This window comes from Phocoena sinus, chromosome 15 (assembly GCF_008692025.1).
Source record: "Phocoena sinus isolate mPhoSin1 chromosome 15, mPhoSin1.pri, whole genome shotgun sequence".
NCBI classification, from domain to species: Eukaryota; Metazoa; Chordata; class Mammalia; order Artiodactyla; family Phocoenidae; genus Phocoena; species Phocoena sinus.
The window spans coordinates 1,878,310-1,893,291 of NC_045777.1; the positions used below are offsets into that span (position 1 = coordinate 1,878,310).

General features: G+C 53.2%; 1 protein-coding gene across 5 annotated transcripts in view; it reads right to left on the reverse strand.

Moving 5' to 3' along the window:
• CDH4 (cadherin 4) overlaps positions 1-14,982 on the reverse strand; it is a 558,545-nt gene that overhangs the window by 130,050 nt on the left and 413,513 nt on the right. For all 5 annotated transcript variants that reach the window (XM_032606700.1, XM_032606699.1, XM_032606703.1 and 2 more), the window contains one exon: positions 8,291-8,464. In XM_032606700.1, coding sequence (XP_032462591.1) covers positions 8,291-8,464 — 174 coding nt within the window. The remainder of the gene's footprint in view (positions 1-8,290; positions 8,465-14,982) is intronic.

Consider the following 14,982-nt stretch of genomic DNA (forward strand, 5'->3'; position numbering starts at 1 on the left):
GTTGATGGTTTCTTTTCATTCAGCAATTTGAAAATGTCATTGCCCAGAGACCTCTATCACTTCTAAAGAGAAGCCAGCCCTTGTTCCCACTGTGGTCCTTTGTTTGTGATGCATTTTTCCTCTGCTTTCAAGGTTTTCTCTCTAGCTTTAGAATTTCAGCAGTTTGACTATAATCAAGGTATGGCTTTGTTTGTATTTATCCTACTTGAGATTCACTGAATTTCTTGGATATATAAGTTTGTTTCTTTATCAAATTTGGGGAAATTTCAACCCTTTTCCCTATCTTATTATCTCTCCTCTCCTTTTGGGACTCCAGTTACACACGTTAGGCCACTTAATTTTGTCCCATTGAAACCGTGTGTTTCAGTACTCTCCCCTGCCATTCTTCAGGCTAAATGATTTTTATCGATTGACACACTGACCTTTCTTCTGCCTTCTACAATCTACTTGTAAGCCCATCCAGTGCGTTTTTCATTAGAGACATTATACTCTTCAGTTTTACCATGGCCATTTGGTTATATTTTTAGAGATTCCATGTTCCTTCTCTGATTCTCGATGTATTCATTCATTCTGACCATATTTTCCTTTAAGTCCTTGAGCCTATTTATAAGAGATATTTTAAAAGCCTTGCTGCTAATTCCAGTATCTGGGTGACCTCAGGGTTAGATTCTATGAGCGGTTTTTGCCTAATTATGGGTCACGTTTTCCTTTTTCGTTTTTGGTTTTTTTCGCGTGTCTAGTAATTTTTGTTTGGATACTGATCAGTGTAATCATTGCAGGTGACATTATACAGAGAATCTGGTTCTGTTATCTTTCTCTGGAGGCTGTTAACTTGGTTGGACTGAAATTTAACTCTGTTTACATTGCCGTAGGCAGCAGCTGAAGTCTCTTCTCTGCGCTTTCAACCTTCTAGCTGTTGCTTTTCTCTCGGTTCTTTGGAGTTCTCCTTGTGCGTGCACAGTTTAAGGTGTAGCCAAGGAGCTGAACAGAGCTTATAAGTGTATCTGGGAGTCACCATCTGTGGCTACATATTTTATAGGATTTATCCCCTCACATTCCAGCTGCTTTGTCAGTTCTAAACCCCATCTTCCAACTCCTCTGGCCAGTAAGACCGGGTTTCTTCGTGAGATCTAGCCATACTTTGAGGCAAGGACGGACTGCGGGGTGCTCTCAAAGGGAAAGCCATATAAACACAGGTCTCACCCAGTGCTGTTTTCTTTTCACGGGTGGAGTCCCCTACAGTTTCTGCCTACTATTCATCACTCTCAAGTAACTTCAAATAGTTTTTAACAAAGAATTTTCCCCAGAGTTTATAATTGTTATTTGAGGAGTGTTAGTCTGATATAAACTACTCCACCATTACCAGAAACAGAACTTCCAATTTCAGTATTTTCAAGGATTGTTTATCTAACCTAACCATCTTCATAATGATCGTGAAAGGCTGACTAGTAGAGGTGGGCATGATGGCTGTATCATTCATTCACTCAGTAAGTACTTAATGACATCTACTCTGCCCCTGCTGCTGTGCCTCACAGGTGAACTATCCCTCAAGGCCCTTTACATTTACTGGGGAGACAGACCTATAATCACGGAAAAAACAGTGTCAAAAACTCTACCACAATGGCAGGCAATGGGGAGGACCCGTGCTGGTCCTGAGAAGTAGGGCATTCTTAAAGGAGGCAGGAAGTAGCCAGGTTCGGGGGTGTCAGGTACAGGGGGAAAACACAGGACTCCAGGTAACCAAGGGTGTGATCAGGACCGGAAGCTACAAGTAGCCCAGCATGGCTGGAGTCTGGTGCACCAAGGGGCAGAGCCAGATCGTGGGGTCCCGTGTGATGTGCTCCAGGGTTAGGTTTTCTCCTGGGGACAGAGGGGAAATGATGGAAGGGGAACAACACACACACATCGTGCTTTGAAACGTCACTTTCTTCCACGAGAAGGTGCATAATGACCACGTCAGTTATTCATTCATGGATGGACACCTTCAGAGCACCAGAACGTAGGTTCCTAGGTGGACTCAGTGACAATTACACCGATAGGTCACCCAGCAAACATTTTGTAGGCTAACACTGAGTTAAAATTCAGCCAGCTCCATCACATGTATTTATACATCCGATGAACATTTATGGAGAGTCTACCCTGGCTCACTCACCATCTCCCTGTCACACATCTCATAATGCAGACCCCAGCCCAGGGCACATTTCATCACAAAACTAGCTCCTGAGCTCTAGTCCCCCAAACCCAGATCATCCTCCATTTACACAAAAGGTCGATAGATACTTGTGGCTGGATGTGAGGCTATGCAGTGCACGTGCAAAAAACGGGAACGAAATTGTCGAGAAAATGTGAAGAAAACTTTTGACTTCAGTTGGTTCGAGATCATTTGGATTGTCAGATGAGAGGGGCTGACTTTTACGACCCTTTCCAAACCACCTGCAGCCGAGCTCCCTACTCTAGAAACGGCCTCCTGCTTGCCTTTTCCAAGAGGCCATCTTTCATGCTCAGCGATTATGCAAGGACTTCCTTCCAGAGTCTTCTATTTAGAGCTCCCTTGCCAGGCTCTCTGGCAGGGACCCCGAGGATGGGTCTGCATGACTTCTTGTCTGGTAAAATGTCAGCTTCCAAAATTAAAGGACTTGCGTCCCAAGAGCATTACCTTCTGCCTCATCACCTACAGCGGATTCCTACGGTCGCCCTGGACAGCCTCTCAAGTTAACAAATTCTGAATTTTTATTAGACTCAGCTAAGAAATGCATCCTCTTTCTAAAAGTTTGATTTGATTCTCATTCTAAATCTTGCTGGAAGTCAAACCTAACCTCCATGCTAGAAAAGCAAGTGTCTTTTTAAAACCCTCCTCTAGTCTACATGTGAAGGAATCCTAACCGAGGTAGGGAAGGGACCAAATTCTGGATGGCAGGCAGAAAGCTGATGCCTGGTGGCTCTTGAGGCCACAGAAGGGCTCTGTGTTCTCTCCCTTCTGAGTCCCCAGTGACTGCGTGGTGTCTGGCACCCATGGATGACCCCAAACTGTTCTGTCCAGAGCCCAGGGCTGGAATCTGGGAGCGGGAAGGTCTCCTGTTAATCTTTGCTGGGTGTCCCCTCCTGCCATTCCCCATGATTCCCCTCCCCCCATAATGAAAAGCCTCTACCCAGCTTCCCAGGGGATCAGCTTAGCGACTGTGAATTGCTTCCTCCTCCCTTCTGAGAGGACAGCCTGGATCTTCTGAGCGCTATCTCCGTGAAGCGGCTGCACCTCCTCACTCACCACTTCACTGAGAGCGCGCTCTAATTCTGGTGGGCGTGGCACCGGGAGTGCGTACCGGCCCCGCCCGGGACGTCACGGCTCCCGGCAGCCCTGCCAGCAATAACTGCCTCGCCCTGCCCAGGGCCCCCTCGGCGGGGCGAGCGAATGCACAGCGAGGGTCTGTTCTCCCTGCATGGCCCAGCGAAGGCTCACGAAGAGACAAGATACTCTTTCCAAGGAAAACGCCTGTAAGTAACAGAGGTCTCTCTGGGAAGAACATTCTGCCGGCTGCTCTCCCTCCCGCTTTTTCATTTAACATCTTATCAGAAGGAAACGCCGTAGTGAGCGCAGAATTTCAGCTGATCCCAGCTGAGCCTCCAGAGCTCCACACTCAGCTTCCCACTCCCATCAAGCTGTAGTCACGCTTGCTGTGATTTGGGTGTCTTTCGGGGCAGCACCCCCCCCAAAAAACCCACTGACAGGAAACTCATCGACCTCCTGCAGACACAGTGGGGTAGAAAAGCACCCCAAACCCTCGCCTGTGCTCCGTAAGAGTTTAAGGGAGAAAGCGGGAAAAGGAGCGAGGGAGGTGCGGGGGCAGAGGCTGAGCACACCAGTGCGCGCACGTGTGGGGGCTGTGTGCGCACGCGTGTGTGCCCCTGCCTGCATGAGTTTCTGGGCTGAGTTCTCCCGTAATGACTTGGAATCCACTGGGAAAACAAATCTTTTACAGAAACTGTAACAGAGATTCCATTTTCCATTTGCTGGAGATACCATCTCCCCATAAGGATCAGCTCAGCTTGGAGGCCGACTCCAGGGGAAGCAGTGCCAGGACCCCCCCCCCCCCCCCCCCAAATGCCACATGCCACGGCCAGCATGCTGTGTGAGCCCATGGGTGCCCGGGACAGCTCGCCATCGGGATTGCTGCCATCACTCCCTCCCTCCCTCACTTATTCATTCAGTCAGCACTCGTAGTGCCTGCCGCTTACAGCACAGAGATGCAGGCAGGGCCCCTGCCTTCAGGAGGCCTGTCCTTGGATGAATAAATAGCAGGCATGACGTCAGACTGTACTAAGTGCTACGGAGGAAGTACAACGGGACAGTGTGGTAAAGACAGACCAGGCTTGGAGGAGGGCAGGTGAGTCAGGTCTGATCGCTCACCTAGACCACCTCCTTCCTTGGCGCAGTGGGGCCCTTCGAGCCGAAAGGACGCGCACTTTCTCCTCTGGGGAAACCCACTGGGGCAGCACGCAGCCGTTTCCCACACGTACCCCTCCTCCTGGGCACAGAGCTGGGCCGCGTTCCCCGGGGTCCTCTGCAACTTGGCCAGTGGAATTCAGGCGGGAATGGTGTTTCCCACGTCCAGGCCCAGGCGACCCTGCGCTCCTCCCTCTGGCGCCCCGCATGACAGCCCCCAAATGACCTTCCCAGGAGCAAGAAATAAACCTCTGTTCTGTTCGGTTTCTGAAATTGTGGGAATGCCCGTCAGAGCGTCAGCCCTCCCTGCAGTCCACGTTGGAGCAGACATCCACCTGGAGGTAGCCTCCCTCCAGGGGCTGCAGACACGTCGGGGGGTCCGAGCAGCAGAGGATGCGGTCTCCCCAAACCACAGCAACACTGCAGACTAGAAGACAGGAGAGGCTGCCCCTCAGTGAGTCTGGGCAGCGGCTGTTGGCTTCCGGCACGTGGAGCGCGCAGCTCTGCTCATCGCACGCCAGACGCCACGCCCGCACCTCCTGTCCCCACGGCTCCAGCGTAGAAACATCACCGGCAAGGAGAGTCCCCAGGAGCCTGCGTGTGCAGGGGCCCGAGAGCTCCCGCCGTCGCTGCTTTCCTGCCGGATTTTGCAAGGTCGGTGTTCACTGGGGAGGGGGCTCATTTCCCTGCTTCAGAGCGGTGCACGTCCCCCATCAGGGCACACAGACGTCACTGTGGCCTCGTGAGAAGACTGTGCCCCCTCAACACGGCCACAGGCCCGTGGGGCGCGAGTGCCTGCTGCTCGGGGAAGCCGGCTCTCCCCTCTCCTACTGCCAGACCCGACCTCTCTGCCTCGGGGCCGCCGGCAGTGGTCAGGCTGGAAGCACACGGGTGTCTTTCCTCCACTGTCCAGCAGAGGACAGACGAACCAGCAGATCTTGGGAACCCCTGCAGGACAAGGGCTCTGCCCACAGTGGCCTTCTTCCCTTTTGGGACCTTTCACAGGCCTGGGTACGACTGGGCACAGAGGAGGGAAATTCCTCGTGTCGGTACCCATACCATCAACTCTGAGAAAGCTCTGAGAGCCAGGACGACAGAATATCCCAGTGGCGGCAAGATGCCTGCCAAACGCACGTGTGTGAGGGTGTGAGTGAGCAAACGCCCCCTCGGGGCTCATTACACACTCACCCGTCACTCTAAGGTTCCCGCCAAGCGTTGAGTATCGGTGAGGATGACTCGGCCAGACGCTCCGGAGTTTGGGAAATGAGGTGGATCTGGCCTGAGGGTCAAATCGGGCCCACTGCCTGCTTTTGTAAATAAAGTTTTATTGGAACCCAGCCACGCCCGTTGGTCTACATATTGCCGAGGGCCGCCTTCACGCTGCAAAGGCAGAGCAGAATAGTTTCAACAGAGGCCAGTCGGCAGGGCTCACAAAGCCTAGAACATTCACTACCTGGTCCTTCACAGAAGACGTTTGCCAAGGGCTCTGAGGAAAAAAGACGCAGACGCAGAGAACGGACTTGAGGACACGTGGAGGGGGAAGGGGAAGCTGGGACGAAGTGAGAGAGTGGCATGGACATATATACACTACCAAATGTAAAATCGATAGCTAGTGGGAAGCAGCCGCATAGCACAGGGAGATCAGCTCGGTGCTTTGTGTCCACCTAGAGGGGTGGGATAGGGAGGGTGGGAGGGAGGGAAACGCAAGAGGGAGGAGATATGGGGACATATGTATACGTATAGCTGATTCACTTTGTTATACAGCAGAAACTAACACACCGTTGTAAAGCAATTACACTCCAATAAAGATGTTAAAAAAAAAAAAAAGGAAAAGTTTGCCGATCCCTGAGTTAGATGGACAGATTTCTACTAGAGATGAACTTTGGGGAGCACAGCCCAAGGCCTTCAACAAAACTGGCTCACACAATGAAAACCTGACTCCCTGTCCAATTTGCTTTCAATCCTGATGACACTTGAGAGGAAGCTTCTGGCTCCAGTGTATCTAAGACACGTCAACACTTGCATGACCCCCCCTCAGCAGCCCCCCCGCCCCAGAGCTATGTTTTCTCTGCTTTATGCTTGTTTTATAGTCGACTTCCGTCATAACAGATACCTCCAGCTTTCCAGTTGTGAGCTAATAAAGCCTCCTTTTAGAATAAATTTATTTATACTGAAAATGAACTACTAGAGAAAATCTTAAGTAAATGGCAAGTGGCAGTCCGACACGGCAAGGGCCTCGAGGGCTGGTGGGGGCCCCAGAGCCGAGTCACCGGCACCCCCATCGGCATGGGCTGTGCCCTGGGCCTGGCCCACGTGCCTAGAGGATGCTCAGTCTGGGAAACTGCGCCCGGGCTGGGGGTTCGATTAATTTGCTAGAGCAGCTCACAGAACTCGGAAAGCCAGTAGATTATTGGTTTATTGTAAAGGGTATGACTCGGGAACAGTCAGAGGGAAGAGGCGTAGGACGAGGTGTGGGAAGGTTCCCGGAGACTTCACGCCCTCCCTGAGTGCCATCCTCACTGAATCTCCATGTGTTCACCCTCCAGAAGCTCTCTGAACCCTGTCCTTTTGGGTTTTTATGGAGACTTCGTTACGTAGGCACGACTGATTAATCATGGGTCACTGGTGACTGATTCAACATCCAGCCCCTCTTCCCTCCTGGGGTGAGCGGCTGGGGGGGAAGGGGAAAGTGAAGGTCCCAGCCCTGCAGTCACAGGGTTGGTACCCCTGGTGGCCAGCCCCGGCCTTAGGTTCCCCTGGGACTTCCCCAAAGTCCCCTCATGCACGTAAGCTCAGGTGTGCTAGAAGGGGTTTGCTATGGATGTCTGCAGACATCTTTTTCACTCTTATCATTTAGGAAATTGCACGGGTTTTACGAGTTCTGGCCAGAAACAGGAACAAAGACCAAACTAAGTCACAGCGTCACATGTGGTGAAGGCAGGGCGATAGTCACGACACGGCTCCGTGGCTGTGGTGTGTATGGTGGGGTGACTGACCTGGATGGCCCTGCGAGGTTTGCTGCTTCATCTCTGCATTTTAATACCCACCCCCCAGCTTTCTGCATCAAAAAGAACAGGAAACAAAACAGACTAATCAGGCCAAGGAATGAAGCCGACGCCTTAATAACACTCGAGGGGCCCCAGCTCCATAGGTGGGGAGAGGCGCTGGCCACGGATGGGATTATCTAATGGGGTTCTCACCACCACTTTATCAAACTGTCGTTCAGATTGGGCTGCAATCTTCCTTCAAAGGGAAGGAGATGATGCTAGTTGGTGGACTTGATCATTGAAAAACAGATTTGTAAAATGAGTCCTTCAGTCCTTCAGGAAAAGCGACCTTGTGGTGGCTGCTGGGAGCAGGTGACCCTAAGGGAAGGGACACAGAACTGCCCCCCCGGCACCTCAGGCTCAGTCTCAGCACCTCTGACTTTTCACCAAGATCATGGTCAGCGTGGACAAGCCATCATTCTCCATTCAATATCTTAGCCATAATCGGGAAGAAGTGTGAACATGCAGACCAAAGGAAGGTGTCAGAGGTCAAAGGCCATGACCCAGGTCTCCATCCCATCTCCTTCCACGCACCAGAACAGTCACTGGACAGTAACCGGAGAGAGAGGACCCAACGCAAGCAGGCCCGTCCACCCTGGAGGACGCAACTGCCCTTCTGACTTTTCTGTTCTGTGTATTACTTATCTCATTACTGAAAAGGCAAAATCTTGACCTTAGACACCCAGGGCAGAGCCGGTCCCAGGCTCCAGGAACAAGCCCATCAGACTTGATTTGCGAGATCCCGGGACAGGCAGGGGCTAAAGCCAAAAGCTTCCCCACCGGCAGGAGCATCTCCACTTACCCTCACCAGCTGCTGCGGGAAGGGCCCGCGGGAGTTTTCTGGCACGTTGATGGGCGGGATGACCCAGTCCCGTTTCTGGCGCCTCAGCCCATTGGAACTCTGATGCTGTGGCCACGGCAACAGTGTGTCATTTGGCGGCTGGACAGGGTCCAGGGGTGCACTCTTCTTCCCTTTCTGCAGCGTTATTTGGAAGGGAGAGAAGAGGAAAAGAAGCCTGGTTAGGTGTTGCAGAGGAAAAGGCGTCTGTTAGAATTTGTACTATCCTAGATCCAGGGAAAGATTGGATGGTGTTGGGAAAAGTGGGGACGTGTTAGGGAAAAAAATCTGATGGTGGTAAATAATATTTAAGTGCATTACACTACGTTCATATCTTGGGATACTACGTGTCATTAGGAGTTACTCTTTGTAAGTCAGAAAGAGAAAGATAAATACCGTATGCTAACGCATCTATATGGAATCTAAGAAAAAAACAACAAATGGTACTGATGAACCTAGTGGCAGGGCAGGAATAAAGATGAAGACATAGAGAATGGACTTGAGGACACGGGGCAGGGGAAGGGGAAGCTGGGGCGAAGCGAGAGTAGCGTCAACACATATACACTACCAAATGTAAAACAGCTAGTGGGAAGCAGCCGCATAGCAGAAGAGCAGCTCGGTGCTTTGCGACGGCCTAGAGAGGTGGGATAGGGAAGGTGGGAGGGGGGCTCAAGAGGGAGGGGATATGGGGATATATGTATGCATATGGCTGATTCACTTTGTTGTACAGCGGAAACTAACACAGCATTGTGAAGCAATTATACTCCATAAAGGTGTATTAAGAAAAAAAAGAAGTTACTCTTTGAAGATATGAAGAAATTCCATACACTGATAGGAAGTGGAGAAATGGCACCAAAGTATACAGGCAGCATAAGTCCCCATGTTTTTTAAAAGGATAGAGAAAAGATTGGAAGGAAGTACATAGAAATGTAAACTCTGGTTTTCTCTGGTCACCAGTGAGTTTTTATTTTAATTTACTCCTTTTACCTTTCTGTATTTCTGAATGTCATAATGTACATGAAATTGTATAATTAGAAGAGCTAACAGGACTCACGTATACACAAGACATCTACACCTATATCGCCTCCATGTTTATTTTCAAGGTGCCCCGTGTGGCTGCCTCTGCACCGTTCCCATGGTTGATGTTCATTTCACTCCGAGTCTCAGAGCCAGGAGCATATGAGAGCTCACGTGGCAGAGACAGACCTCGGACCAGGACAGCCCAAGCCAGCCAGAGAGGACAGAGCTGGCTGGAGGCCCTAGGCGGCGGCCCCTCTCCAGTCACGGCGGGGTCCCCACCCTCCAGCTGAGCTCCCACCCAGTGAGAACCTGTTGGTCTTGCCATTGCCCGTTGAACCTTCCCCACTCCCTTTTGCAAAAAAGCTGCGTAGAAATAAGTTAGACACACGTAGACAAAAGTAATTAAAAAAACCAAAAAAACGTATCAGTCCTGAACGCCAAAACTTGATGCTACATCAATGGAAAAATCCATCTGGACAAGCCACACTCTAAAGAGACCCCCCTCTGGGACTTTCCCCACCAGGAGTCCAGCTGTCTTTCGTGTTGAGCTCCTGCACTTAAGAGTCTGCAGCAATTAAAAACCAAAAGGCTTCCCTAGGTCACTTCCCATCCTTCATCAGAAGGATCCACGCGAGGTGTGTGCATCCCCAGTGGCCTTGATTTCTACGGAAACATGACCTTCTCTCAACATCCATTCAAGTCAAGCTAACAGATGCTGCCTTGTGACCAACCCTGCATCTCTCACGATGACAGGGGTGGGGTCATCTCTAGACTCCTTGATGAGCGTCACAGAACAGTGTTCAGGATGGTCCTGGCCACACCCCGCCCCCTCGCGGCCAGGATGCAGACAACCGCTCTCCACGCGTCAGGGGCAGCCAACGCCTTGTGGGCACCGAGCGTTCTGAACCGTCTCTGCCTGCATCTTCCCTACTGCCGAGGCTACAGGAAGGTCATCCCCCCTCTACCAGGGAGGCGACCGGGCGGCTCAGAGAGGCCAAGTAACTTCTGAAGGCCACACAGCTCTTTAGGCAGAGGCAGGATCTGTGTGCCCCCCTCACTTCTGGGGTTTCTTCATGGGGCCCCATCCCCTCTACGGGTCCTCATGTCAGTGTGCAGTGGGCTGGGCAGACATGGACATTCCCATCGGAGAGGCCCAAGGACGTCAGTGAGAAACCTCGGACCAGCAGAGGCATTTCTGAGTTCCCGCGGCGTCAGCTTCCAGGTTAGAAATGCCAAGTGTGAGATTCCCACCTGGACTCCCCACCTCTGCGCTGACGCCTGCCGTGTGTGCTCAGTGAGCCCTCCAGGGGACTGCCACGCTCCACAGATGGCCTCACAGGAAACGAGGGTCACCCGGCCCAGGCACTTGCCTCGGCAGAGGGGACCCGCTTGGTGTTTGCTCTGAGCGCGTCTGCGTGCGTGTGTGGGGTGCTGGGGCAGGGGTCCCGGCCACAAGCACGGCCTCTGGGAGGTGGAGCCTGGCCGTCCCGGCTCCCGCCACGTCTCCCACGTGCGGCACAGAGAATGCAGGTCTGCCTCGCCCGCTGACGCTTGGGCACCTGCAGAAGCTCACCCGAGCCTCTGAATTTGAGACTCGGAACTTTCAAGGTTTTCATTGAGCCGTTCTCCTTTTAAAAACCTGCTTTGTCTTCATCTGCTTAGGCTGAGCTTGCGTGGCGTTAATTTCCCTAGTGTTGTTTAAATAAATCGCACATATTTGCTACTATTTTAAAGCTGTGAGACAAGTGTAATAACAAAATCTGGCGAAGATCAATGCCAGACCTGCAGTAGCTTCAGCTGGGAAGACACACCCACTTCTCTGGGGGAGGAACGCCGATGACAATGACCCGTCACCTGATGAGGCGAGCACGCGCTTCGGGACCGCGCGGACCTCGGGCCGTTCAGAGTGTGGCGCGCAAAGCCCGACGTGGAATCACACTAACGGTAAATCATGTTTCTGGCCGCTCTCGAAGGTGTTTCCGCACAGACGAGAGCTGCCGATTTCCCCACTGCCCGGTCACCCGTGTTTCTGAGCCAACGACGGCAGGTGCCGGGTGATAACGTGAATGCGGCCTCTGTGCTCCCGATACACGTGTGCACGTTCACCTACATAGGCACACGCACGTATGTACAGAGGCACACACACACGTGCACGTGCCTCTGTGCTTATGTACCACATACACATGCGTGTGTGTACATATGTGTGTGTTTTGTCTGTTTCTCTCTCTGTGTATGTAATGCGTCACAATTTTCTCAAAACCAACAGCCCGGCCCTGACAGGCTGTTCCTTACAGACAATTCAGCCCAAGTCAGAGGTCTTGTAACTGGTGGGGGTCGGAGAGGGTCCTGACTGCTGCACTGGCCTTGGAGCCGGCCAAGCTGTTCCCTGCAGGTTTGCAGGGTGGCGAGCGCTGAGGAAATCGCTCGTCCTCTGATGGGACTCTCAGCCCAGCCCGCCCCAGGGAGTAGCTGGTGCTCGACAAGCAGCCACCGAGCGGGGGACGGTGTGCAGCGGGGGCGGCGGCCCCTGGGGACCCCTTGGAGCCCTGACCCCAGGAAGGGGTGGCAGGCGGGCTTTTACAGGGGCATCTTGAGGGGCCAGGACCGCTCAGGACACGCGTCTGCCCTGTTCCGCCTGCAGCGGGCCTTTCCCAAAAGGGGCAGAGGAAGGGTAGGGGCCATGGCTCCCAGGTACAGACCACGCAGAGGCCAGGTGCTCATTTGTGAGGCCCTAAATCCGTCTGCTTCTTAATCAGCTCTTATTTACAAAGCATTTCTCATTTCAGATGGCCTCTCCCACTGAGCCTTCATCAATCGGGCTTAGCGTCGGATTCGTTCTGCTGACGATGCTCTGAAATGGTGACTTACTAGGGGAGGAGCCTCCCCAGGCTGGGGTCCTAGCGCCGGGCCTGGGACCCGGGATGAGTCTTATCCTGCCTCTGGGCCTCCGTTTCCCGCCCCGGAGCTGGACAAGCTCTGCGCTTCGGGGGCAGCTGGGGCGTGGGCAGGAGGCTGAGGTACTTTCTGGAGCGTAGCTTCTTCACGTCACAACCTGGGGGGGTTCCGTGGTCTCGCTCCTGAGTGATACAGGTGAGCTACGGAGTCGCTGCCCCAAAGGACTCGCACTTTGCAAAGACAAAACGCCATCCCGTGCCTGTGAGGCTGCTTGGGCTGGTCCCCCTCGAGGGGTGTGTACACCCGCTCTGTCTGTAGCACGTGGGGGTCTGGGGAGGCCAGAACGGGGGTCTAAGATCTTTCTAGGTCACCTCGTCTCTGGGCTCGGCGTTTCTCTCTCGGCAGGTTTTCAGGACCAGTCTCAGGCATACGCATCCTCTCTCCAGGGACAAAGTGACAAAAACCCCCATGCTCAGGAACACAGTTCAGTGAACTCAAGAGAAAAGGGGAGGAATGGAGACAAGGACCGTCTTCCATTCTCACGGGAAGGCCGAGGCCCCGGATTCACAGGCAAAGCTGCACGACTGCCATCCTCCCGCAAAGTCATCATTTTCCACCTTGTCCTGGCACCAGCCCAAACCTGGAGCCCAGCAGTGACCCGCACACCCGCCTTCCCGAGGTGGCTTTTGTTTTTCATCTCCTCACGGGGCACATTATCTTATTTTCTTAAGCTCCCAGCAGCCCTGTGCCTGCCCGGGGCCTGCTCTCCTTGTAAGGAGGGTCGCTCTGTGTGTCTGATTATGAGAGTAATCAAGTGTGGCTTCCAGGTGAGGTCTTCAGGGACTCCCTGACATTAGGAAGAAGCTGGGTCACTTCCTTTCCGTCATCATTCACAAGTGAAAGATGAATAATGTAAAACCGACCCGGGGCAGGTTTTAAATTATCGCCTCTTTTTTTTTTCTTTTTTTCAAAAAGGAAAAGGAAAGAAAGAGGAAAGTGTCAGGGGAGGATGACAGTCATATGCACCTCCTCCAATCTACATGCATGACAGGAAGTTATAATCTGTCATCTTTTTCTATCACCCAACCGCTCGCCTAGTAGGATCACAGACTTATGAAGAGCCAAGTATAAGCAAATAGGTGACTCACGAAACACTCAGAAGCGGCACTGAGCAGGGAATATAAACAATGCAGACTCTGTCTTCAAGGCAGCAAGTCCCTTCCCAGCCATCACGGTTTCAGGAGGGTGACAGCTGCTTAGCAGCGAATAAGCGATACGTACTGCTCACCCCTCCTGGTGACGGGAGTGTAGGTGACGGGCCCCACTGCGAGACAGGCAGGGACCTGGGACCCGGGACCCTCTGCTGCAGGGCTTGCACCTGGACAGACGTCTCCTTGAGCAACAGATACGAAGAGACTATAAGGGACTGAAAAGAACTGCACCCACGGCGCAGTTGGGGCAAAGTCTAAACAAGATACAAAGAGTCCAAAAACCCAACTGCCACTTCTGAAGAGCCGGGAGCAAAAGCACGGTCCTGCGCATGCGCCCTGCGCTCGCCACCACCAAAGCCACGCCTCTGGCCCGAGCCCTGGACACACCCCTATCCTCACCCCATACACGGAACCCCACGGATGCCCGGCCGCCTCTGCAAAGTGCGACGAGCTCCACTGTTCTCCAGAGAAGATGGCCCAGCAGAAGCCACTGCCCTCAAGAGGTGACGTGGATATGAAAACGGCTTCAAAATTCCCAGATCCCGGTGCGTTTCTAAGGAGCGCCCGGCAGCCCTGACCTTTGAAGATGGGGTCACAGATGACAGCCTGACCCCCCATGGGCCCTCCCACACAGCTGTTGGGTCCCGTGCCGCCCTACCTCAGCACCGTAAACTCCCCCCACTTTTGAGAAAATAGCACGAACACAAGTCCACCCGATTCAACAAAAGCTAAATTTATGGGGACATTTTCAAGTCAGTTCCCCGTGGGATGTGCCAACCAGGCGAGCTGACCGCCAGTGTCCACGAGGACACTTCTTGATCAAGGGGCTTGGGGTCAGCTTTCCGGCCCTCCCCGCGATGGAAATCATGGGCTTTCATTACCCAGGGCAGTGCCTTCTCGGGAAGGTGCCCTGTGTGATCTTCTTTCCCTGACTGGCAGCGCGTGGACCCTGAATGCGGAGGCAGGGGATGGGCAGGCTGGAGGGAACTGTGTTTTTTAACTTCCCCGTTCTTCCCTGCTCTCTGGTCTCTAGACTGGGCCATGTGCCGAGGAGCAGTGCGTCCAGCCCCTCTCTGGGCAGTGGGTGCGCAGCTGAGGGACGGGGGTCTGGGACCTGCACCTGCACTGAGCTTCCCGTGAGATGCAGGATGGAGCCCTGATGAGGCCGGGGCTGCTTTTCTTTCGCCACAAAGGTCAACCAGCCCGCGTGTCTCACCGCACGAAGCATCACCGGGGCATCCACCCGGGACCCCTTTCCTTTCAACCAGCGTCCAGCGTCCAGCCCTGTAGGCTCCTGCACCTTCTTCCATGCAGAGTGACCAAGACCCACTCACAGAGTCTCACCTGCCCCTCTCGGTGGCCCCGATGTTGGGGAAGGAGGTGGCTCGTCCCAGCCACGGAAACACAACCGATGTAGGGCGTGGGGCCCCTGGGTTACGAATTTCATGGGTCTGTACTCAAAATGGAACACTTGGGGAATGCCACGTCTGCGTTGTAGACTAACACTGCTTATGCTGGAATAAGGGTAGA